General features: G+C 37.4%; 1 protein-coding gene across 47 annotated transcripts in view; it reads left to right on the top strand.

Moving 5' to 3' along the window:
* Nucleotides 1-23,701, top strand: part of nfixb (nuclear factor I/Xb) — a 174,522-nt gene that overhangs the window by 125,694 nt on the left and 25,127 nt on the right. For 24 of the 47 annotated variants that reach the window (XM_079869972.1, XM_079869967.1, XM_079869951.1 and 21 more), the window contains 6 exons: nucleotides 15,662-15,724; nucleotides 18,389-18,463; nucleotides 19,041-19,152; nucleotides 19,959-19,994; nucleotides 20,287-20,414; nucleotides 22,582-22,656. In XM_079869972.1, coding sequence (XP_079726098.1) covers nucleotides 15,662-15,724; nucleotides 18,389-18,463; nucleotides 19,041-19,152; nucleotides 19,959-19,994; nucleotides 20,287-20,414; nucleotides 22,582-22,656 — 489 coding nt within the window. The remainder of the gene's footprint in view (nucleotides 1-15,661; nucleotides 15,725-18,388; nucleotides 18,464-19,040; nucleotides 19,153-19,958; nucleotides 19,995-20,286; nucleotides 20,415-22,581; nucleotides 22,657-23,701) is intronic. The other 23 variants (XM_079869971.1, XM_079869953.1, XM_079869969.1 and 20 more) reach the window with 1 other exon arrangement.

The raw sequence follows: 23,701 nt of genomic DNA, 5'->3' as shown, positions 1-23,701 counted from the left end.
GTGAATTCACCAATGATACATGACTTTTGGCTGACTTGCATTAAGCATCATCATTTATCAACCTCAGTCCAGGAACTTATGATAGATCTCAAAAGATTTATGTAATCGATTTCTAAAAAAGAAAAAAAAGGTTTCTCTGGAGAAAAATTATGAGATTTTTACTTGTCATTGATGTTGCGTTATAGAAAAAAGGGTGAAACAAACGCGAATCGGTTCATTTTCCAAACTATCGTTTGTCTTTGCAATTTTGTTTTTCTTCATCATTTGTTTTAATTTTTCTCCTACCTATGGTGATGTTCTCTGCCTGGTTTGACGTTTCATGTTTTGCTTTTCATATTAATAGACCTCTGTTCAACCAAGAGACATAGTTGAGAGAAAGAAAAAAGAGGCATAAAAAAACAGGGAACTAGAGGAGAGCAGAGAGGGAGGAACAGGGTGGGAAGCCAGAAGTGAATCATGAACTAAGTGCATTTCCAACCTTTGCAATCGGATTTTTCCAGTCCATTTGCTCAGTGTCCGTGTCCCCTTCTCCAGTGTGTGTCCCTCCCGCGCGATACTCTCCGACTTTTACTATCACAACATGGAAACTCTGCTTTTCATCATGGCATTTCTAATGAAACATTCTCCGTTTCTGATTAAACTTCATAAAAATAAATAGCTCGATCACTATTAATAATATTACTGCTTAATAATAATATGAAACAAAATAAGAAATTGCTATTTTAACATCTTAGTGTAAAATGAAAATGGAGTATAAGAAATAATCATATCTAATAGAAATTACAATCCTTGGTAACACTTAATTTTACATTGTCCTTGTTACATGTACTTAGTAAATGATGCATAATTACATGCAACTAACCCTAATAAAACCTAATTATATAATAAGTAAAGGTTGTTAATTAATATTACTCAGTGCTTAAATGTGTAGTTACATTGTAACAAGGACATCTTAAAATAAGGTGCAACCCAATACTAATTTATGGCTTTCATAATTTCTTCACTTTTGTTTTATTTTGGTGCAAAACCACAGGGAGCCGTTAAAGCTTGGGAAGATGTTTTTTCTCAAAAGATTAATTGCGCTGGTCTAGTACTATTGGAAAATAAATAACTTAAGTTACTTAGTTACTTCCTAACACTTTTACATTATGAAGTTTTGGTCAGCAGACAAGCTAGTGTTTTATTCTCATCAGAAGATACTTTTATCATGTGAACAATGCTATTTCTTAAATATTTTGGCTAATTGGATCATAATTTCAGCTCGCAATAATTGTGTAGCACATTTGGCTCCGTTCCAAAATTCAATTCCGCAAAATTGCAGCCCAGAGAAAATTCCCATCGCTTTTCCCTCAAAATTAGTGCAGTAAATGGGTGAAAATCCGGCATATTCCACGTGGGCCTATAATGAACGGTGTAGCTCCTGAGTTTTTATGGCTTGTCAGTCTTGTTTAATTTCATTCATTCAGATCTCTGCTCGCACACATGCACGTCTCCCCGCATTTTCATCCGCTTTTCTGTTTCTGTCGCTTCCCTCCACCTATTTCTCTTTTTCTCCATCACTTTCCCTCACACCTCCTCTGCTTTTCCTGTTTTAGTCTCACCCCCTTGTCCTCCCATCTCTCTCTCTCTCTCTCTCTCTCTCTCTCTCTCTCTCTCTCTCTCTCTCTCTCTCTCTCTCTATCTCTTTCCAAAGCTGTTTTTCATAAAGCGTTGGCTGGAATGGCAGATCCCAGAGGCGTAGTGTGAAACACTAGACTCTGATGGAGCGAGAGCCAAACAGATGCAGACCCTCGTCTCAACATATACCTCAGCTCTCTCTCTCTCTCTCTCTCTATCTCTCATACACACTCTCTCTCTATCTCTCTATCTGTCTCTCTCCACACTGTCGACATGCTCCCAAAGTTCCTCAGACTCTCCTGCAACTCTCCTCTGCCCAGGCGCTGAAAAACACCAAGTGCTTTTGTACCAAGTTAATCTAAAAGAATTGCTTGAGGTGTGTTAATATGCACATTCGCTTTTCGCTGAGATTCAGTGTTTATTTGAGCCTGAAATATTTGAGACTGAATTCTCATCAGGCTGAGATTCTTAAAGGGACAGTTCATCTAAAAAATAAAAATTCTGTTTGAATCTTCATGTCGCTCATAATGATTTTATGAATATGAGTGCAATGATTTGCATGATTTGTTTTATATGTAGAACACAATAAGCCCTTAAATATGTGCCCTTTATCACACGATGAAAGCGAATGGTGACTTCGTCTTAAGACTAGATTTTCACTGAATAATGACTTGAATTCAGTCTTTTTCTTAGTGTAAAGCTATCAGAATATAGCGCACAAATCATATGGACATCTATAAGGTGCTTATTCAATACTTTTTTTGTCAGATATGGATATTGACGGCTGCAATCCCTATTAGTGCTGCACGATTAATTGAAACAAATCCGAAAATCGTGATATGGCTTAGTGCGATTATCAAATCACGAAGACTGGGATTTAATGAAACGATCTGCTTTTGTCAACAATAATGAAGCTTGAAGAGCTCCCTGCAGTCTTTCACCAAAAAAAAAAAGATTGTTTAATGTTTGAAAATGAAGAAATTACGATAAATATTAGCATTGTAATTTTTACAGTTTTACTGTAAAATTATTATTATATTGGTATTTTTTTTAAATACTATATTTTACAATGAAATATTACAATATTCATATTTCTTTTAATTTTTATTTTGTAGTAGTAATAATATTTATAATCATTTTCTTAAATAGACTTATTTTACAGTGAATACTTACAATATCTATATTTTTTTATTTTGTTTAATATTCTTTAGTAATAATTATAATTATTATTATTATCATTATCATATTGATATATATTCACAAAAAATTGGCCCAAATGTGTAGCCCAACAAACAAGCACATAAACCTTGAGCTTTTTTCTAAGTCACTTTATAAATCAGTTGCAATTTTTATCAGATCAATCGCAATTCGTTTTTTCCCCTAGTCCCTGCCCACTATCATTAAATGTACAAGAGCATTTTTAGCAAGATGAGCCGAGGTGTTTGGGAGGACGACCGTGATGGATCTTCTGGGTCTGGTCTGAGGTGTTTCCTCCTGTGGGATTCTGTTTCCTCTCAGCGAGCGCACGCACTGCCAGCGTTCCTCATTCCTGCGAGACAGACGGAGAGATTTAACCTGGTGTTTATGACCGGGATGAGTTTGACGCATGACCTCCTGACACAGGATCTGATTTAATATTCTCTTATCGTGGAGGTGGCGTCCTGATGAACGAGCTGAGAGCATTAACGTCTTATCTGCTCCAACAGGCCCAGAGACAGATGAGATACAGGCTTAACTCTGCACCGACAGAGACCGGATTAGATCACGCTAGTTCAGGTTTATGAGTGGATTGATAGATGATGGAAATCTATTAGCTTGAGCGTGGGATCGATGGTGAGCCGCTAAAAGCTTAAACGCGCAGATCTCCTTAAATGACCTTAAAGACACTTGTGGGAACAAAAACTTTTTTTTTTCTTTCTTCTCATTCACAACCCATTTTATTTCCATAGTGTGAAGTATTTTTAGATTAAAACATGATTTGGGTTATTTTATTATTAAATGCAACACGTTTTACACTTAAGTAAATAGGGTTAATTTTAGTTTCAGGTGGAGTTTCTCCTCACAGATTGACTGAGAGAAATATCCCGTTCTCACATTCCTACATGCGGGACATGAAGAGGTCCGTCTGCTGTTGGGTCGTGTGTTTTTCTCATGGTGCTGTGTATCAGTAATGTGTGTAGGATAGGGGGAAATGTAACACAAGGAAGTGTGTGTGTGCGGGCCTGGCTGTCACTCGAGGCTTTTAAAGAAAATAGAGAGTCTAGACGTGTTTATTTGTCCGCCCTATCAGATCATGAGATAATGCTCGGACATATGAACTGGTGAGTTTCTTTCACACACTCTGTTGCTTCCTCATTTCATCATAAGTTGACTCACTATAGCGCCATCTGCAGGTGGGATGTCTCATCTCACAGAGACTTAAAGGCTGCAGATGATTTCAAAAATAACTATTTGTTGTTTTATGTTTAAGTCTTTGTTTTTACTTTGTGTTATTTTATTTCAGCTTCAGAAAATGCTTTTATTTCTGTAATTGTCATCTTAATTTTAGAATTAGTATATGAAAAAACTGTAGATTAACTAATTGAAAGCAGTGTTATTTTAGTATTATTTATATATGATTATAATATTTATTAATATTAAGAATTAGCTTCTATTTTTAATTTTTTGTATGTTTTAGTAATTTTTATTGTGAGCATTTTTATTTTATTTGTATATTTTTCAGTAATTTTCAGTAATTGTAGTACTTTTATTTCAGTTAGTTGTCAACATTTCTAATTTTAATTTCAATGTTTTTCATCTAATATTTTTTTTTAAATATTTTTATTAGTTATTCATTTTATACTATATATTTTATAATTTATAATTTTATAACTAGCCTATAACAACACTATTAGTAAATTAGTTTTGTTAGTTAGCAATAGTGTAAATTTATTCCGATTTGCACGCTAAATGAGATCTCCATTATCAGAAAAATACACTTCTGAACAGTGTAGGGGAAATGCTTTACAATATTGCGTTACTCCCTAAAAAAGTGACTAATTGTTTTACTTTTAGTCATGGCCCTTATGTAAAGGCCCTTTAACATCAGAAGTGAAATGAATAAGCCTCAGGCTAAAGGAAATGCTAATTCACACCTGTACATTAGAGAGCACAAACATTTCAGCTGTGCTGCCATTCTGGATCGCAGAAGAATAGGAAATGAGCAGAAAGTTCAATACACGTGATTTTTTTTGTGTCATTTTTGCTTATTCGTACGATTGAATTGGATCATTGAAGGTCCGCAGCAAAGACATTGGTTAATAAAGTGAGATTAAATGCATAAAGTACATTTTTATTATTTAACATACTTAATTATTGAAGGTTTGCGTAAAATTCAGATTTTGCAATTCACTGTTTTCATTAATTTCGTGGAATACACCACGCACACAACGCCTCTGAACTTAAGATTTCTCTCAACGTGGGGACAGGAGAGCTGTCAGTCAAACAAAGGATGCAATACTTTACTAGTTACTTGAAAAAAGCAATCTGATTGTGTACCCCAAACACGAATTCTGAATTTAAAACATGCTCAGAAATATATTTCAAAAGAGAGTTTGCACTTTAAATGCCTTTAATGTAGTGAGCTACTTGTTTCAGTACAGTAGCTTGTAGTGCAGCTAACAACTAGTCTAATAGGGTGACTGTAGTTTAACTATTCCTTCATGCTACAGCCGACCGTATCCCACGCTCCTCTCTCTCTCACACTATCTCTCTCTCTGTCTCTTTCTGCCATTCAGACGCTCATTAGCTGAAATAAGCACATGCGCTCTTTAACAGCCGGTCCTTTATGTGTTTGTGTGTAGTTTTACAGCGCTTGTAAAACACCTCCACTCAGTTTGGAGTGATTATCTGTGCGTTTACCAGCCCAAATAAATCCAGCGAGGGTTTTCAGCTGCTGGAGTGTTTTTGCTCTGGATTTCATGGTTTTGATTGCGCAGTTGTGTAACAGAAGCGAGACTGGCCCTGCACTGGGTTTCGGTTGTGTTGTTGCTCTCTTTTGGGCCGGTTTGTTATTGAGATGCTGGAATACATTTCAGAGAAATGGTGTGTGAATGGTACTTTATAGTGTGTGCATTGTGTAATGGTGTCGTGAAGAGGGAAGACCTCACATGAAAACCAGATGGACGTCCTGAAACAAAGAGAGAGTAGAGTAGTCTCGGCATTAAGCCTGGTCCACTTTACATCTTATTCTGGTCAAAAAGCGTCCATTTACACGGGAAGAGAGCGTCTGATTGACATGTGAATCGACCAACTACAATGTGTGTTTCTTAATGTGTGTTTGGAGTGTGATTTACTGCTTGTTTATCGCTTTTCTAAAGCACTCTTCATAATGATTTCTTTTTCTTTTTTCTAAATGACATTTCACTTGCATTTTTTAACACAAGACATCTGTAATTTCATGATGTCGGTAGATTTCTAAGGTGGGAATGTCTGTCGTCTGAATGTGGCCGTTATGGAAGGTCATGTGAACTGGATACTTTCACATTCATTTATATCATTTTAATTTATAAATATATAACAATCATTAAAACAAATATGTGTATGTAAATGTATATGTATGTGAGTGAGTGTGTGTGTACACACTACTTAATCAAATTAATAGCACATCAGATTTGGATGAGAAATTACCCCCAAAATATAATTTAAAGGTATTATTGTGTTAAATGAGAAAAACATCACATAGACATTACAAAACATAGCTTTAGACATTTCTTTTTTCTTCTTTTTGATTCAACAGAATTTATTGTACATAAACTTTTAGGCTTCAGTGGCCATGAGGGGTGAGTAAATGATGACAGAATTTTCATTTTTTGGTGAACTATACTTTTAATAGGCTTTTTATTCGTATGGAAATATGAAATAAATGTTTTAATGAAATGATATTCTAAATAAGAAACTAAAACTGCCAGTAGGTGGCGGTAAATGTCTCAGAGAGCAAGTCATTGAATCATTCATTCGATTCGTTCAAACGGCTGATTCATTCAGAAATGAAGTAAATGGAATGGCCCTCATTAGGAATGAGCCATTGAATCATTGCTTGATTCACTCAAAATGCGGATTCATTCAGAAACGAAACACCGCTGTGTGTTGCTCAGAGACGCACGACAGTTCTTTGGCTTTATATTTTTGTTGGCTAAATTGAGCAAAAACAGGCAATATTGTGTCTAAAATATAACACTACTTATATCAGTATCACATTTGCACTCTTGCTATTCGGAACAAAAACATTACTCGTGTGACATTTCGCTCGTTGCTCGTTTAGGGCTGGGACAATAAATCGATGCATCATGAATCGAGAAATGATTCTGGATCGATTCTGAGATTTTCCGAATGCACCGCGATTCTCTCTCGAATTGATTCTGAGCTTAGTTTTTAACAGCAGATGGCGCTGCGTGCTTTAGAAACAGCCGTACTCTGCTTGCTTCCATGCCTTACACACACATCGCTAGAACCTACTATAAAATAATCATTCATGAAGTTCAAAAAGATAGAAGTGAATTACAAGGCTGTTTGCAGTGGACTGTTTACATTAATCTGTTAAATCGACAGCCCTAATAATATTATATTTGTTATGCACACACACATTATATATACTATACATAGTATATATGACAACGTCTTTGCCTACACCTCAGTGTTTGCTCTTTGGATGCTCTCGCTGCTTGCTTCACTCTGCTTTCAATCCCACAATCCCCTGCGTTTAGCCATAGAGAAAGAATTGAAGACACGCACACATAAGGTCAGGGTGTGATGGCGTGTGTTATATTGTGGTCGTAGCCCCGCTCTCGCTCTGTTGCGTTCACTCCATCATACAAGAACAGACCAACTCTCTCTGATCTCAGCCAACACGTCTCTCTTTCGCTCTTCCTTCTACACTCCCCCTGCTCCACTTTCTTGGCAAGGTCCGACGTTCCCACAGCTCAGCCACGTCTCTCTCCCTGTCTGTCTCTCCCTCTCTCGGTTTCAATCTCTCTTTTTGGCGAAACTGGCCTCACATGATCCACGCACACACGCTCATATCATCCTCATATCTTTTATACTCTGATATACAAGCTGACTTGTTAGCATACTTCACATACTTCAGCCTGTAAACAATCATCCCAGAACCCCATTATTTCACGTTGCGCCTGATTTGTAGTTTCTGAAACCGTTTTTCTGTGATTATGAATCTCTCACATGAAAACAGTCTTCCAAACAGCACAGACATACTTAGAAAATTATCATTTATTAGTGGTGTGTGCTGCTAAGGCAAGAATCAAACCCCTAACGCTAAGTATACAACTTTCATGCATAATTCACAGCATAACAGATGTGAATTTAATCTCAAGTCATGTGTTTGTTGAGTACAGGTGTGCTGTTTTTTTAAACACAATTATATTTATATTTTCAGATATTTCAGATAATTTAGTGACCATTTAACAGTGTCACATTTGAGTTGTTTAGAAATAATCTGTTATATTAATATTAAAGCCTGCATTAAAGAATAATACATACTGCATGGTACCGGTTAAAACAGATTGTTTTTTTTTTTTTTTTTTTGGAAAATTCAGCTTTGATCACAGGAATAAATTACATTTTAAAAATATATTAACATAGAAAACAGGTATTTTAAATTGTAATAATATTGCACAATTTCACTGTTTTTACTGTATTTTGATCAAATAAATGCACTCTTGGTGAGCATAAGAGACTTCTTTCATAAAAGTATTACCGACCCCAACTGTAGTGTATCTTTGGAGTTCAAAAGAAAGCAAACATTATAGAAAGTTGTTTAAATTCTCTCTGAGGTGTAGCACGTCATCTTTTTCCCTACCTCACCGGCAGGTCGTTTCAGTGTGACCACATGTTTTACTCTAAATAAAAATACGTTTATTTCAGGCCAGCATTTACCTTCCTGAGGTCAGCAAACCCTTTTTTCCTGTGTCCTTCGCTCCCTGGTGGCCGCTGAGAGTTACTGCACCCCTCCACACTCAGATTTCATCACAATCACCACTGTGATACTATTTGCACCCCAGCCGTTGCATTCGCACACGCTGATGTGTGCTGCATTTATAAGTGGCAGTGTTTGCATCGATGTAAATACAGATGGAAGTTTTAAATGCTAAATTGGGGCGACGGCACTGAAATCACAGCGTGCAAAACACCCACGGAGAGATGCGTCCGTGTGTGTGTGTGTGTGTGTGTGTGTGTTATCGCTCTCCTTTAGGCTCAGTTCTGCATGGGTAGTAAATGGATTAGATTACGATAAGGTGTGTGTGTGTGTGTGTGTGTGTGTGTGTCTTTGATGTGTGTACATAGTAAATGTATAGATTAGATGTTGGCCGTTATCCTCTGAGAGCGGCAGACTGTGTCTATCTGTGCCAGCTGCTTGGTTACATCTCTCTAATCAGACGAGAAGAGGACAGAACATGAAAGAGATGGGCGGCACGCCAACTTTCTCTTGCTCTGTTTTTCTCTCTCTTTTTTCTCCTTTTTTTTTTTTTTCCATTTCCAGTTTTTCAGTTCTCAGCCATACCGTGTGTCCAGGCTTCTTTTGCGTTAAAGCTGCTGTTGTGAACGTCTCTATTCCCCCTCCCCGCTCTGGTTCTCACCGTCTTTCTGTGCGCCGGGTGTGTAGTTGGCACGGAGCGGGCACAGACGGGCACACAGATGGGCAGCGGGCGATGCAGGGCAGATCCCTACACACCTGCTCCTCTTTGGCATGACCCAGACCAGACAAACACACACACACACACACATGCGTAAACAGAAACGTAGCGAATCTACATTTGTGTGTCCGTAAACAGAACGTGCGCAAGGGCCTTAAAGGAACAGCTCACCCGAAAATGAAAACACTGTCGTCATTCACTTACCCTTATGATGTTCCAAAACAGTCTTGTTGTTGCTAAATACAACTAAAACTTAAAAAAAAAAAAAAAAAAAAAATTTGAAATAAAGCTGAAATATATTATAATATAAATATTAGCTGAACCATTTGAATGAAAAATGTTGAGAAATGTTGCATTGCAACTAAGTGAAATAAAATAAGTTGAAGTACTATGCTAAAACTAAAAACTGAAATAAAAAAATAATTTAAGGCTGAATGGGAATATAAAAAGAAATCAAAACTAATAAAAATGACAGAAGCACAAATATTACTAAAACTAAAATGAAAATAAATATTTTCATGTATGAATGAATAAACATTTTATACTAGTTTAAATTGTTGTACCGTATACTAATAACTTATAATATTTGGAAAATACTTGGTTTATATAAATAATTTTCTAGTCATAATAATTTATTTAAAATAAAAAATAAAAATAAAAGGTAATTCAATATAGTAATAAATACAATAACATACAAATAATACTAAAATAATAGTGCTTTAAATGGTTTAATCTGCAACACTGAGGGAGTTTTTTTCTTCTTTATATACTACAGATAAAAATAAAAACTTTAAGAAATATGGAAAACATGAAGTCATTCAGGAAACAGATTATATCTTTTTTTTTTTTTTTTTTCAACAGAATTGGATGGTGACCAAAAGCACTATACATTAAAGCACCATAAAAAGAGTTCATATGTCTCATACTGTATGTCAAAAATTAGGTTTCAAAAGACTTCATATAGAGTAAAAGCCTTTTAATGGCATCTTACCACATCTACTTTCAGTGTGTGGAAAAGTGCAGCGTGAACGCTCTACCAAACATCTCCTTTTAATGTCCACAAAAGCAAGTTAAATGTGTTTTGAATCACATGAGGGCGAGTAAACAATGACCAAATTTTCATTTTTGAGTGAACTATCCCTTTAAATTATCCTCTTACTTATACATGTACAGCCATCATGCAAACGATGCTCAATATGCAATATGTGTGGCCAGCGATTGCATCGACAACATTCACACACTCACCCAAGCGCATACAAATGCACATACGTGCTCACAGACATGTGTGCCAGAGGAAACACAAATCCATGCCCAGTTTTTCACCGTAATACCCGTGTGCATATGCACGCGCATACATGCTCGCACACACACTTACATGCAAACTCCAAACACACCTGCCACTTTTACACGTTCCCATTTCATATCCGCTCCCCGTGAGCGTTCACATACATATTAATCTAGAAGCATGCACAGGGCCGGGGGGGTCCGGAGCAGGTATAGACCCCCTTTAAAAGCACAAGCTGCCTGATTTCATTCGCTGCAGGGGCTGCTGGGAAACGCAGGGCTGAGGGGGCGCGGGCACAGGATGGAGTGTGCTTTCATAAGATAGGAAATGAATAAATAAGTGCCGGTGGAGGGGGGCAAATACTCAAATAAAGTCCAATAAAAGAGCTCAGAGAACATCTGTGTGGGATCGCCGTGGGGATTAGGAGGGTTTGGAACATTTTAAGCGCATTACGGATTAAAAAAAAAGGTCAGAATGTTTAGCAACATACCGATAAACCTCTTAAGCAAAACCCAATTGGAAAAGCTGTGCTGCCTCTTCATTCTGCACCGTTGTGTGTGTGTGTGCGTGTGTGTGTGTACCTAGGGTGTGGAGGCGTGTGCATTGGGTTTTTGTTTTTTTCAGGGAAATGCATTGCACATTTTCATGCGGTATACATTTTCCACGTATTTGTCATCAAAAGCCTTGACGTTTGAATCCAGGGGATCTAACATGTCTCTCCAAGTAAAACACACACACACTGAGAAAGAGACAGAGCTAATGTTTTCTCTTTAGGGTAAAGATAAATTTGGACCAATTTCACTTAAAGTTAAGTCAAAGTTGACCCTTTTACTTTCTTATTTTACTTTTTGTGCTTTTGTACTTTTTGTTGGCTTTTTGTGTTCAAAAGTTTGGGGTCAGATTATAAGTTTATATTTTAGTAATCTTTCATCGAAATGTAATCAGTTCAGATGAGTTCAGTTTAAAACAACTTTGCTTTCCAGTTGATGTCATGTTTATTTATGTTGTAGATTGTTTTAGAGTTGTTGCTAGGAGTTAAATTGAACTATAAAACCCTCATACAGAAACAAATTGTTGAACCATTTGGTAGTACTTTTTATAATAATATTTGCTATTAGTATTTGAAGTAATATTCAATAAACGAGTGTTTAGTTGGGAAGCGCTAGTTAGGATGCCATGTAGATTTTTAGCGTAGATGCTTTGGTGTTTTGCGTTTTATTGAGTGGTTAAAGTAACATTACAGATGGCTCAGGTTGAGTTATGTGTCAAAGTTGAATATTCAGGGTTAGGGGATTGTTTAGTTCACTAACACAAACTTTGAGAAACAAAGTGATGCCTTTGCGAAAACATTTTGAAGATCCTATAGGTCAAACCCATTTAGTTTATCTCTACAAGAGGCAGAACAAACCAAAATGGTGAATATAATAACAAATATGTCTTTGCTCTCACAAGCGCAGTCATTTATGAACATGTGCATGCTAAATTAATCAATTAGACGTCGTCTTGTAAGAAATGGGTGAGTGAATGATCAGCACTTGCTGTTTAGGGATGGTAATAGTTTTAAATACCCTGTCAAACAATCGTTTTCAATTTTAAACTTACTGAAGAAGTGCTTTTTCATTGTAAAGACACTTTTGTAATGTTAAAACCCCATTGCCACTGTGTGTGTATGTGTCGCGCAGTATCTTTGGCATGGTGTGTTCAGGGGTCCTTTGACTGTGTGTGCTGGGAAGATAAGGATTAGCATGAACATTGTTGGATGCAGTAGCATGTGTGTGTGTCTGTGTGTGTGTGGTTGCATGCTGATAACAGTGTTGATTGGACTCCATAGGCTGGAGTCTGTGCTCTAATAATGGACAGTCTCTCCTTTGTGTGTTTGAGTTTTGATGATCTGGCCCCCTGCTCATCCACGCTTTGTCTGTGCCCAATAGCGCGGCCTCTCTCATTCACTGGCGTCCAGTTCTGCATAGTGAGCTTCACTAATGTGCCATGTAATTGGATTGGAGGTCATCCGAGACGTCTCCTTAAGCTGCGCTCATACTTCCACACCACCAGAGGGCGCCAATCAATTCGGAATATAGCTGTTCTGAATTCACACAATCCATTGGTAGCCATTATTTTGTTTTGGTATTTAGTTCTGTGTTCAAAATGGCCCTCTATACCCTCATTCACTATTCCCTACATTACTCCACTAATATTGAAAGAGTGAATGAAAACGAGCGTGTGAATTCAGAGACTGTGTCATCTGGTCAGATGAGGGAAGTCATTCGGCACGACCCTCAAACTGTTTCAAACAGTGCATTATGGGTATTCTTTAGCGTTGAGTGTATATCAGTTGTACACTCATTATTGTGGGATAGACTAAGTGCACTCGATAAGGTCCACTATTTTTTCGGGAACACCACTACAAATGTCTGTCCCCTCAAATAGTGCCCTTTTTAAGGGTGTATGGGGCGTTTTCAGACACAGCCAGTGATTCTGATTAGAATCCAATTTACATTATAGAACGCAGTGAAATGTGATCATTACCGGCTGCCAGATTACAGCACTTATATAGCACTTAAATTAAATTAAATATTAAGATACTTGCATATTTTATTTCTACTAGTCAGCAAGGCAACATTTCTCATTTCGATTTTTTTTGTGTGGAAAATGTAAAATAAAAAAATAAAAAACGAATTCAAAATATGAATAAAAACTATAATAGGTAATACAAAACATTTTTTTAATTTATTTGTACAGATTTTTAGGAGTTACGTTTTTTTAGGGGGACTCAGGTGAAAGACGGGGACTGAACTACTGTACATCATGCTACCACTAAAGTAGTTTTTGTAAGCATTTTTATAATATATAACATTTAAAATGAGATTGGATGAGTAAATTAAAGAGCTTTACATCCAACTGGGTCTGCTAAAGCACCTTTACTGACGTGTCAGCTCACGGTATCAGCTCACAGTATCAGCATCTGCGAACAAAAAGCGATATTTTCCCCCGTCAATTAGCATTTAGCACAAGTAGCTGAAAATAACCTTCATTTGCGAGCCTTTTAGCGTATAGTGTGTTGGATGAGAGTTTTTCTCTCTGTGAGAGGAGTGTGTGTCTGTGTGTGGGTGCTTTTGTAAGCTAGCTGGAATGCTCTGGTACCGCCAATGCTAAGATGGCTGCCAAGCGCTAAGATGGCTGCCAGGATTCCATACAACAACAGCAGCAAGCGAACGAGGGGTGCGAGAGAGAGAAAAGAAGGAAAGAGGGGGCTGACGCGTTTGTTTTTTCCTTCGAAACGTATAGTGTTGTTTTTTTAAACCACATTCTGTTGATGCACGTAATTAGTGGTGCATGCTAAGGCTAAACACCACTACTGCAATTTCTCATACTTTGAACAAATTCAAGCCATATATTGAGACCAGAATATGGGCTAGTAAGCGCGCACCCAGAACCCCCCTAGCAGCTAGCAAACATGCTAAAAACACTTAAATAACATAAGTGTGATTGGCTGAAGAGGTGACATAAGTATCAATGCTCAGCAGAGACATGGAAAGGCCAAAGTAACCAAGTGACATCCTTCTGAGGGTCTATAGTTAGTCAAAACCACGGTGCATATAGAAAAAAGGGGTTAGTGAGTCTTGGCCAACTCAAACAGCCGCAGGGGTCTGGTCTCTCTCCAAGATCACTATACTTTCTAAGATAAAAAGCCTACGGAGACATTGTCAAAACAACTCGATGGCTGCACACCAGCCTTTGTCTACATCTTATGAGCTATACGGCAGAGTTGGGTTTCACCAGGCTGCTCTCGGATGTGTATTTTGCAGATTTATATTTCAGATTAGCAGCGCAACTTCAAGCCTAAAATGGACTAGCCTAAAGTGTGTGTCGCTGTGTTTCTACTCGCTAGAAGACAAAAAAACAACAACTGTAGACCCGGCTGACCAAGTCCTGAAGTGTTTTTTTAACACACCTGGGGTCTGTGTTGCCGAGCTAAAGATCTTGTTTCATGGTCGAAAGACTGTTTTGTGGTTTTATGACTTCATTTTGATATTATTATATTAAAATAATAGAATATAATTTATTACATTTATATATTTATTGTATTATTTATTGACCTAGGCAGAATTTGATTCTGAAAGCCATGTGATTTGAGGTATTATTCAAGTCTGTAGTGCAGGCGTTTAGTACTTTACAGGTTTGTTTACTATACTAACCAATCCAAAGTTTGAGCAATAGTAATTGTAATGTGACAAACCTACACTACTGTTCAAAAGTTTGCTGTCAGAAAGATTTAAAAAAAATAATAATAATTAAAGGAAAGGGACACATTAAATCGATACGTAAAGGCATTTATAACGTTACAAAAGATTTCTATTTCAAGCAAATGCTGTTCTTTTGAACTTTCTATGCAGAAAAGAATCCTGAGAAAAAAAAAAATCATTACAGTTTCCAAAAAATATTAAGCAGCACAACTCTTTTCAACATTGATAATAGTTAGAAATGTTTCTTGATCATCAAATCATCATATTTGAATGATTTCTGAAGGATCATGTGACACTGAAGACTGGAGTAATGGTGCAGAAAATTCAGCTTTGATCACAGGAATAAATTACATTTGACAATATATTAACATGGAAAACAATTATTTTGAATTGTTATAATATTTCACAGTATTACAGTTTTGCTGTATTTTTGATCAAATAAATGCAGCCTTGGTGAACATAAAAGACGACTTTCAGAAACATCAAAGATTCACACCGACCACAAACTTTTGATCGATAGTGTATGACAAGTCAAATTCCAACTAACAAGACAGAACATCAGATTTCATGTATAAAGGTCCAAAACTTTCCTGAATATCATGTAAATGATCCAGAACCGGAGCACATTTTGCATGTCTCATTTCCAGCTGCGTCGCCTCAGCGCTACATTGAATGTGTGCTGGCAGAGAATATTCTGAATGTTCTACATCTGCTAATTGATTCTGGCACCTTTGGACTGAACCCAGACGTCCCATGTTTAATCGGCTCTCTTTCTTCCCTCCTTCCTTTCTCTCTCTCTCTTTCTCTTTCTGTCGGCTTTGCAGAATCTGGACAATCGGATAACTCCAACCAACAAGGAGAAGCAGACATCAAGCCTCCGCCCAATGGTGTGTCAAGCACGACGAAAATCTTACACACACGCACACACACACAGACTCTTAACATCTACATCTCCTAAAGGTTATTAAAGCAGTTACTAAAGGATTTTACAGTCTAATGCCAGACGACACAGAAATTAAAGTCTGCATTTAATTAAAACTTCACTTAAAGGTGCCTGGAAGAACCAAAAAGGGGTTCTTGGTTCCCCCTAGAACCGTTAAGTGAAACACTCTTAAAAGAACCACACTTAAGAAATATGCAAATTCCATTTAGTCAGACAAATCTATTTTATAGGTTGATTGAACTATATGATGGCAAATATTTGTTATTCGGAATTTGTTTGTTTTTTCTTCTGTTGTAGTGTTTGTTGTATTGAAGTAACTCTTTATAATCTTGTCAGTTTGCTAAACAAAGTGAAACACAAGTTAGACAAACTAAGAAAGTTCTGCTTTGTTTAAAAAGCTTATTGAACTTGGATCCACAAATAAAAAAACATTAGTCTGTTGAACTTACAATATTATGTTGGTTGAAATAGCAGACTAGCTTTAACTGTTAAGTTGATAAAAAACAACACATTTCCCATAAGTTGAGTAAGTCCTCAAGTTTGAGTTTTTTCAACTTCAGATTTTTTTTACAGTGCATTTTTGTAGTGATTTTAATAATCTAAAGAATCTTTTCCACTGCAAAGAACATTTTCTCCAACGGAAAGGTTCTTCATGGAACCATAATGGAAATAAAGAACCTTTAGTTTTAGGAGTTCTCATGTCTTTCCAAACTCATGACTTTCTTCTGTGGAACACAAAAGGAGATGTTAGGTAGATAGGGTCTCATTGCTCACTTCCACAAGATTAGTGTCAACGTTCTGCTAAAGTTCATCTTTTTGCTCAACTTTGTTTTCCATAGAAGATAGAAAGTTTTAAACTGACATATAAGGTGATTAAATACTGCTGGATTTTATTTTGATTTTAGATGTGCTATTCCTTTAAAAACTCCACAAATAACTTTTAATTCTCTAGAAATTCTTTAGTAAATCATCTAGATACTTGGGCCTTAAAGTTCCTGGAACTATAAACGCTAATCTGAAGAAGAACCTATACTGAAACATCAAGAACATTGAAATTAACTCAAGATTCCTACACTCTGAAAAATATAGGTTCTTTATTGACAGCATGGTTCCATGTAGAACCTAATTGAACCACAAAGGTTCTTTCTGAAAAGGAAAGAACCTTTGTGGTTCTATTAGGTTCTGCGTGGAACCATAATGCAGATAAAAACAGATTTTATAGTTCTTTGTAGTTCTTTAGATTGTTAAAATGTTCTATACACTAAAAAACAGTTCTTTTACAGACTGTTCACTGTATGGTTCTTCTATGACACCGCCATTTAACCCTTTATTCATTCACCCCCAAAAAATGGTTCTTCTAGAGGGTTCTTTGTTTGCTGAACATAATATTCTGCACAAAATAAAAATAAATAGAAAAAACTGATTGTTTAGAAAGCAGTCTGCTTGAATCTTCTAAAATCTCATCTGATGTTGTCTGATTAGTTAATCTGATAAATGACAAGCTCTGGTTAGCACTGGTTGAATCGGCATGATGAAATCCCTGCGCTAATCATCGTGTCAGTATATTCCTCTCCAGCCAGTCAACAGATGGATCTGTGGGTGAGCCGCTCTCCACAGACGCACAAATACGGGGCGATTGATACTGTACGGCGGTTTGTTTACGTTAGTAAAGTCACATGCACACCATGTCTTTCTCTCGCCACGAGAGTGCGCTGAAGCGATTTCCATCGGAGTTTATTATAGTACAGTGTTGCTATGTCGGCTGTGACGGAGAATGGTGAAACGCTTATAAATCACTCCGTGATTGGCTGATGGGAACCACATGGCTGTGGCGCGGGCGACACTGAGCTCATGCGCTGGCCTCGCTGCGGTTAACCAGCACACACACACACACACACACACACGCGCTGACCTCAGCCAGCACTACAGATGGGTGTGGAAGCATGGCTCATTCACCCGTTTTGCCCACACATACAAAAGTACATATTGAAATCCCATATGCACAGCAAAAGCAAATACGTTTGTATATTTGTATGCAGCGTCTCACACACACACACACACACACACACACACACACACACACACACACACACACACACACACACACACACACACACACACACACACACACTTCAGCTGAAAACATACTCTTGAGTGTGACATAAAGCATTTTTAGTGTCCTCATTAAGCTTTAGTGGAGATTGGAGCGCTGGGTTGGAGTTTAACCATAAGTACAGGGTAGCCTGTTATTCCTTCGAGATGGAGAACATGTGCCAGCCGATGACTGTAATTATATGCTCTCGGCCTTTTTATGACAATTGAGCCGTGTTTATTTTGTGTGTGCGTGTGTTTGACAGGTGCAGATGAGTAAATATGGGTTTTTCCCATATTTGTTGCTGTAGTGTGTTTTCATTTCTGGTCTCTCTCTCTCTCTCTCTCTCTCTCTCTCTCTCTCTCTCTCTCTCTCTCTTCTCTCTCTCTTTCTTTTCTCTCTCTCTCTCTCTCTTCTCTCTCTCTCTCTCTCTCTCTCTCTCTCTCTCTCTCTCTCTCTCTCTCTCTCTCTCTCTCTCTCTCTCTCTCTCTTTTCTCTCTCTCTCTCTTTCTCCAGGGCACTTGAGTTTCCAGGACTGCTTCGTGACGTCAGGCGTGTGGAACGTGGCGGAGCTGGTCCGTGTGTCACAGAGTAAGTCACATGAGCTGCAGCTTTCTGATCAACAGCTATCACTCTTAAATATCAACTTTTTTTTTGTTTATTATTGTAAATACTTAAAAAAAAAAAAACCTGTAACATCAACTGTAACATACTAATAAACAGCAAAAAGCTACTAAAATAAAATGTACACTTATATATTACAGACAGAAGTAGGGTTCTGTGTTAGTTTATGTTAAATTGTAATTTATTCCTGTGATCAAAGCTGAATTTTCAGCATCATTACTCCAGTCTTCAGTGTCACATGATCCTTCAGAAATCTTTCAAATATGATGATTTGATGCTCAAGAAACTTTTCTGATTATTATCAATGTTGAAAACAGTTTTGCTGCTTCATATTTTTATGGAAACACTGACATTTTTTCATGATTCTTTGATGAATAGAAAGTTCAAAAGAACAGCAATAGAAATATAAATCTTTTGTAACATTGTTAATGTCTTCACTGACAAGGTTTTTATAGACTCACGTCACTGGAGAAGCATGTCATGAGAACAGCGATGGATGATGGGATTGATTTATCTGACTTCTCTCTGTCTGCATCTAATTCAGCACCAGTTGCCACAGCATCCGGACCCAACTTCTCTCTGGCCGACCTTGACAGTCCTGGATACTACAACATCAACCTGGGTCGCCGCTCCATTACGTCCACGCCATCCACCAGGTGCGCGCACACGCACACACACACACACACACACACACACACACTTACTTTCCTATGCCAGATGTTTTAATTTTTTGGGTGCCAATTGCCAAATAAAAGGGGGTTCCATGCAAGAGACAACCATGCTAAAATGTAAAAGTTAAAATGTTTAATGTGTTTTAATGTATACATTTATTTTTTCATTATTTATTTAAAAAAAAAACATCTGATTAATGTCATGCTTTCTGGTCAATCTTTAGAAAGAAAAATGAAACAGTAATGTAAATTTCTTTCAATTTTAACATATATTTGAGTTATTTAAGAATTAATTTATTTTATTTTTTTTCCATGGACCCCCTACTATTCTTACAACAATATTAGTTCCCTGAATATATATTTTTTTTTTTTTTTACTATCAATGAAAGATGTTTTTTTCCCTCATATAAATATTTCGAATTAACTAGAGGGCTAGAATATTATTTTTTTTCAGATGTTATGCATAAAAAAAACTGCAGAATTATAGAGCAAAATTTAGAATTTTGGTGGCATTTTTGCCTCAAACCCTGGTTCATTTCTGACTCTATACTAATAAACTCTTGCATGCTTTAAAACAGCTTTACAAGTCGATCCGTCTCTGGTTTAGTAGCTTTAATGCATGTTGGCAGCACTCACACGTTCTTGCTTTCCTCTTTGTCCATATATATATTTCTGTCTCTTTTCTCTGCTGCTCTCAGCTGTGTCTGCTCGATTGCTGTCATTGTTGTCTCTTTACCTTTCTCTTCTCCTGTCCCTTCTCTCGTCTTGTCGTCATGTTTCAAACGCTGCAGGACTGAGATGGAGTTGTATGCCAGTCTCCCGCGGAGGTACTCCACACTTCCATCTCTGCTGTCTAACTCTATACTGTCTTTGCTCATCTAATGTCTCATTCTGCTAAGTGATCTTAGGTTGCTGATGATTTTGGGTGGGCTGTAATGTTTCAATGGACAGATTTTTCAATTGTAAAATTATTTGTAATTAAAACATTCCCATTTTTAAAACCAGTCAAGAAAAGAAAAGAAATGCAAATGATATTAAACCAAATGATATTGCATTTTCAGATGTTACACAGCATGCAAGCTTGCGTTAAATGAAATCTTTCTTTCTATTTTCTTTCAGCTCCAACAAGCGTAAATCCATTGATGACAGTGAGATGGAGAGCCCGGTGGACGATGTCTTCTATTCGGGACGTTCTCCTGCCCCGGGAGCGTCCCAGCCCAGCGGCTGGCCCAATGATGTTGATGCAGGTACAGTCACTTTACCCAGAAGCCCTCTGGCTCTTCACACGCTCCACCTGTAAAACCTATACATTTCTTTGTATTTGGTGCTGCGCCAATGAAAGTCTACGTAGTCAGCGTAGACACCGAAATGATGTTGACGTGAACGAAGACTAGGCTGTGAAGGACCGGCGTTCAGTATTGAACGAGCTGGACAATTGTCCATCGAAGGCTTATTTCTTGTTCTTGTCAAATGAAAAGCCGTCTAGTCTGACAAAGCTTTACAATTGGATCCAATTGGACTCATTTTTGATCAGTACATTCACTGAATAAGTGGACACAAGGGCTGTGTGAGGGGCCAGACTTTTCCTTTTATCCATCAACCCATTAATCTCTCTCGCGCTCTCTCTCTCTTTTTTTTTCTCTGTGCCTGCCTAGCATCTTCCTATACTTCTATAGACCACGAGAATTAATAAGATTGGGACAAAAATGCAACATTAGCCGCTTTTCCACCGTCAGGCCAAACGGTTCTCATTGCTTAACCGCTCCATTCCGTGCCGATCCGGCCCACTTGGTATGGATATGGTTTCTTTTTCCACTCTGAGGCTGATAATGGACCTCTTTTGAATGGAATACAAATGCATCAGTCGTTGCAAGAGTTTACAGGAGATTTGATATGTAAATAGTGACCACGTTATGGAGGATGTTTAGATATTTCACTCACATATCGAGCTTGGCCCGCTAAAGAGAAACTGGCAGCCAGGCAACAGACGAGTGACCAATCCTGAGTCACCGTCACTACACTCATTTACCAGCATCACGGTTTGTAATCGTGCCGTGCCGAACCAAGCTCAAGTGAGTGTATAACTGGAACTGGTTCTTATCGTTCTTAGAACCGATCGGTCTGACAGTGGAAAAGCTGCTATTCATGCAACTGGATTGATAGAAGCATCTCTCTGTTAGTGAATCTGTTTTGTTTGGTGTTAAGCTTAACAAGTCTTAAAAGCACTTACAATCACCCTCTAAATGATAATTCATGTGTGCATGTAATGTTAGCACAAAAAAAATACAAGTTCGATTAGAAATGTTCTTAATTTCTTGTGTAGCTTGTTAGTCATAGTTATGACATTTAAAAGGTGAATTAACTCAAAACAAATATGATTTTAAAAATATATATATATTCACACTTTTTGTCAGATTTTGTCACATTTTACCATATAAATTATACCGTTTTACCCTATCAAAAACATACTTTTTGATTATTTTTGTTTCCAAGTTTCACCTTTATAATGTTGCATTTTATTAAGACCTTAAATTAAAATTTTCTGTATCAATTTCTTGTGTTTTACAAGCATTGACTATCTATTCGAAATATTTACCATGGTAACCACAGTGTCTGGCAAAATACCATGGGATTTGGATTTCATTCAAGCAGTGCAAGAACTCTTTTTTTTTACAGTGATGGCTAATCTAAAATTACCACATAACTGTAGTCATTCTTATGGAAACTGTGGATACCATGGTATAATTCTTTTGTAAGTTTGAAAAGGCAGTTTTGTTGTTGTGTTGCACAGGCAGAGAGTGGGGATGAAATTATGTGAACTTTAGAGTCATTTTAGATTGAGCAGTGCTGTTGTGACATGTAGGTCTTTTACCTGTATCCTCACACCAGACCATAAAACATGCACCATTCCCTCAATACATCAAAGCAATAAATAGTCACAAATGTTGCTTTGCTCATGCCACAAACTCAAAACTCTGCCATGTTAGATTTAATGTTCAAAATACATTGGCTGCACCCCATTTCGCTTTCTTGTATTGGGCAGAATTAGCCGAGAAAGCTTCCACATACTCATGCATTTTATCTTGCATACTATTTAATATGGAAATGATGTGAGCTGTGATGCAGCCAATGCTCGTTTGATGTCCTTACATTTTCGCTGCTGCTGATTGGACGGTTTGTGTGATGCGTGTGGCTTTCACTTCTATTGTTTAAGTGCACTCAGAATGGGTTGACTCTGGGAGATAGTGTGCAATACTGTCTTTGACCTCATGCATATTATGTGTATAGTGCTTATGCTTATGTATTGATGATGATTCAACATCGGTCCCAGATTCTCTCCATCTGTCCATATGATCTCAATCTCTCCCTTATTCATTGTTAACTCTATTCTTTTCCCTTGTTTGGGTTTTTCAGTGCAACACCATTTGGCCAGTATGCAGGAGAGGAAGATAAAACACGAATCCGATGGCGTGCAGTTTCCTTACCATGGTTAGACCACATTACCCTCATATTATATATGATTGATGTATATACCACGCACACAAGTGTATTCAAATGTGTCTGTTATCTCTGTCTCTCTTTCAAACTCTCTGCTGCATCACACACCCTCTCTCTGATTTTCTGTTTTTCCTGGTGATCTGAGGTGGCGGGTGTTTTGTGGCCTGTGAATGTGCTTTCATTTTGTTTTGTACATCAGAAGTGTCTCTGTACATCCATTGCTTGTGTTAGATCCTGATATAGGATCCCTGTGGACCGGAAGCAGAAGTCCAAATCCTGATTTTCACATAACATAAACACTTACAAACGTGGCTATTGTGTTGCATACAACAGCGGGTCTTTCCAGATATTTACTTAGCACTTTTGTTTGTTTCTTCTCCATGCAGGATTTATTTTAATTAGTCTTTGTGCTTAAAGGGGTTTACATGCTATAAGCAATATTTCAGCTGTTTATTCAACGCGCCTATGAGATCTCAAAGCTGTGAGGCCTGAAACGTACTCTATGCAAGTACGTGAATGCGAACACAAGCTCAATTTCACACATCATTGCGTTCCACACATTGTTAGAACGCAATTCATAACACAACACCATATACTAATGAATAAAGTCTTAAATGAACGTAGATAGTTTTGAGAAAATGAGACGTGTGTGTGTGAGATGTGCAGCATCGGCAGATCTTAGTGACAGCAGCCACTAATGATGTCTGTCATTAATGTTAATCAAAGAACATAGGTTTTGATAACTTTATTCAATTTCTGTATATATTTCCTACTTGTTAGACAGGTATAAGAAGGGCAACTGTAAATATAACATTTATTATGGATTTATATGAGTATTGTTTTAATTTAAGTTCACAAGTTTTAAGTTCACAGCAACGTTATTGCAACTTTCAAGGCCCAGAAAGGTAGTAAAGACATCGTTAAAAATGTCCATGTGACTACAGTGGGTTCAACCTTAATGTTATAAAGCGATGAGAAAACTTTTTGTGCACAAAACAACCCCAAAATAACAACTTTATTCAACAATCTCTTCTCT

Source organism: Squalius cephalus (genome assembly GCF_949319135.1).
Source record: "Squalius cephalus genome assembly, chromosome: 1".
Classification (NCBI taxonomy): Eukaryota; Metazoa; Chordata; class Actinopteri; order Cypriniformes; family Leuciscidae; genus Squalius; species Squalius cephalus.
This window is presented reverse-complemented; position numbering and strand designations above follow the sequence as displayed.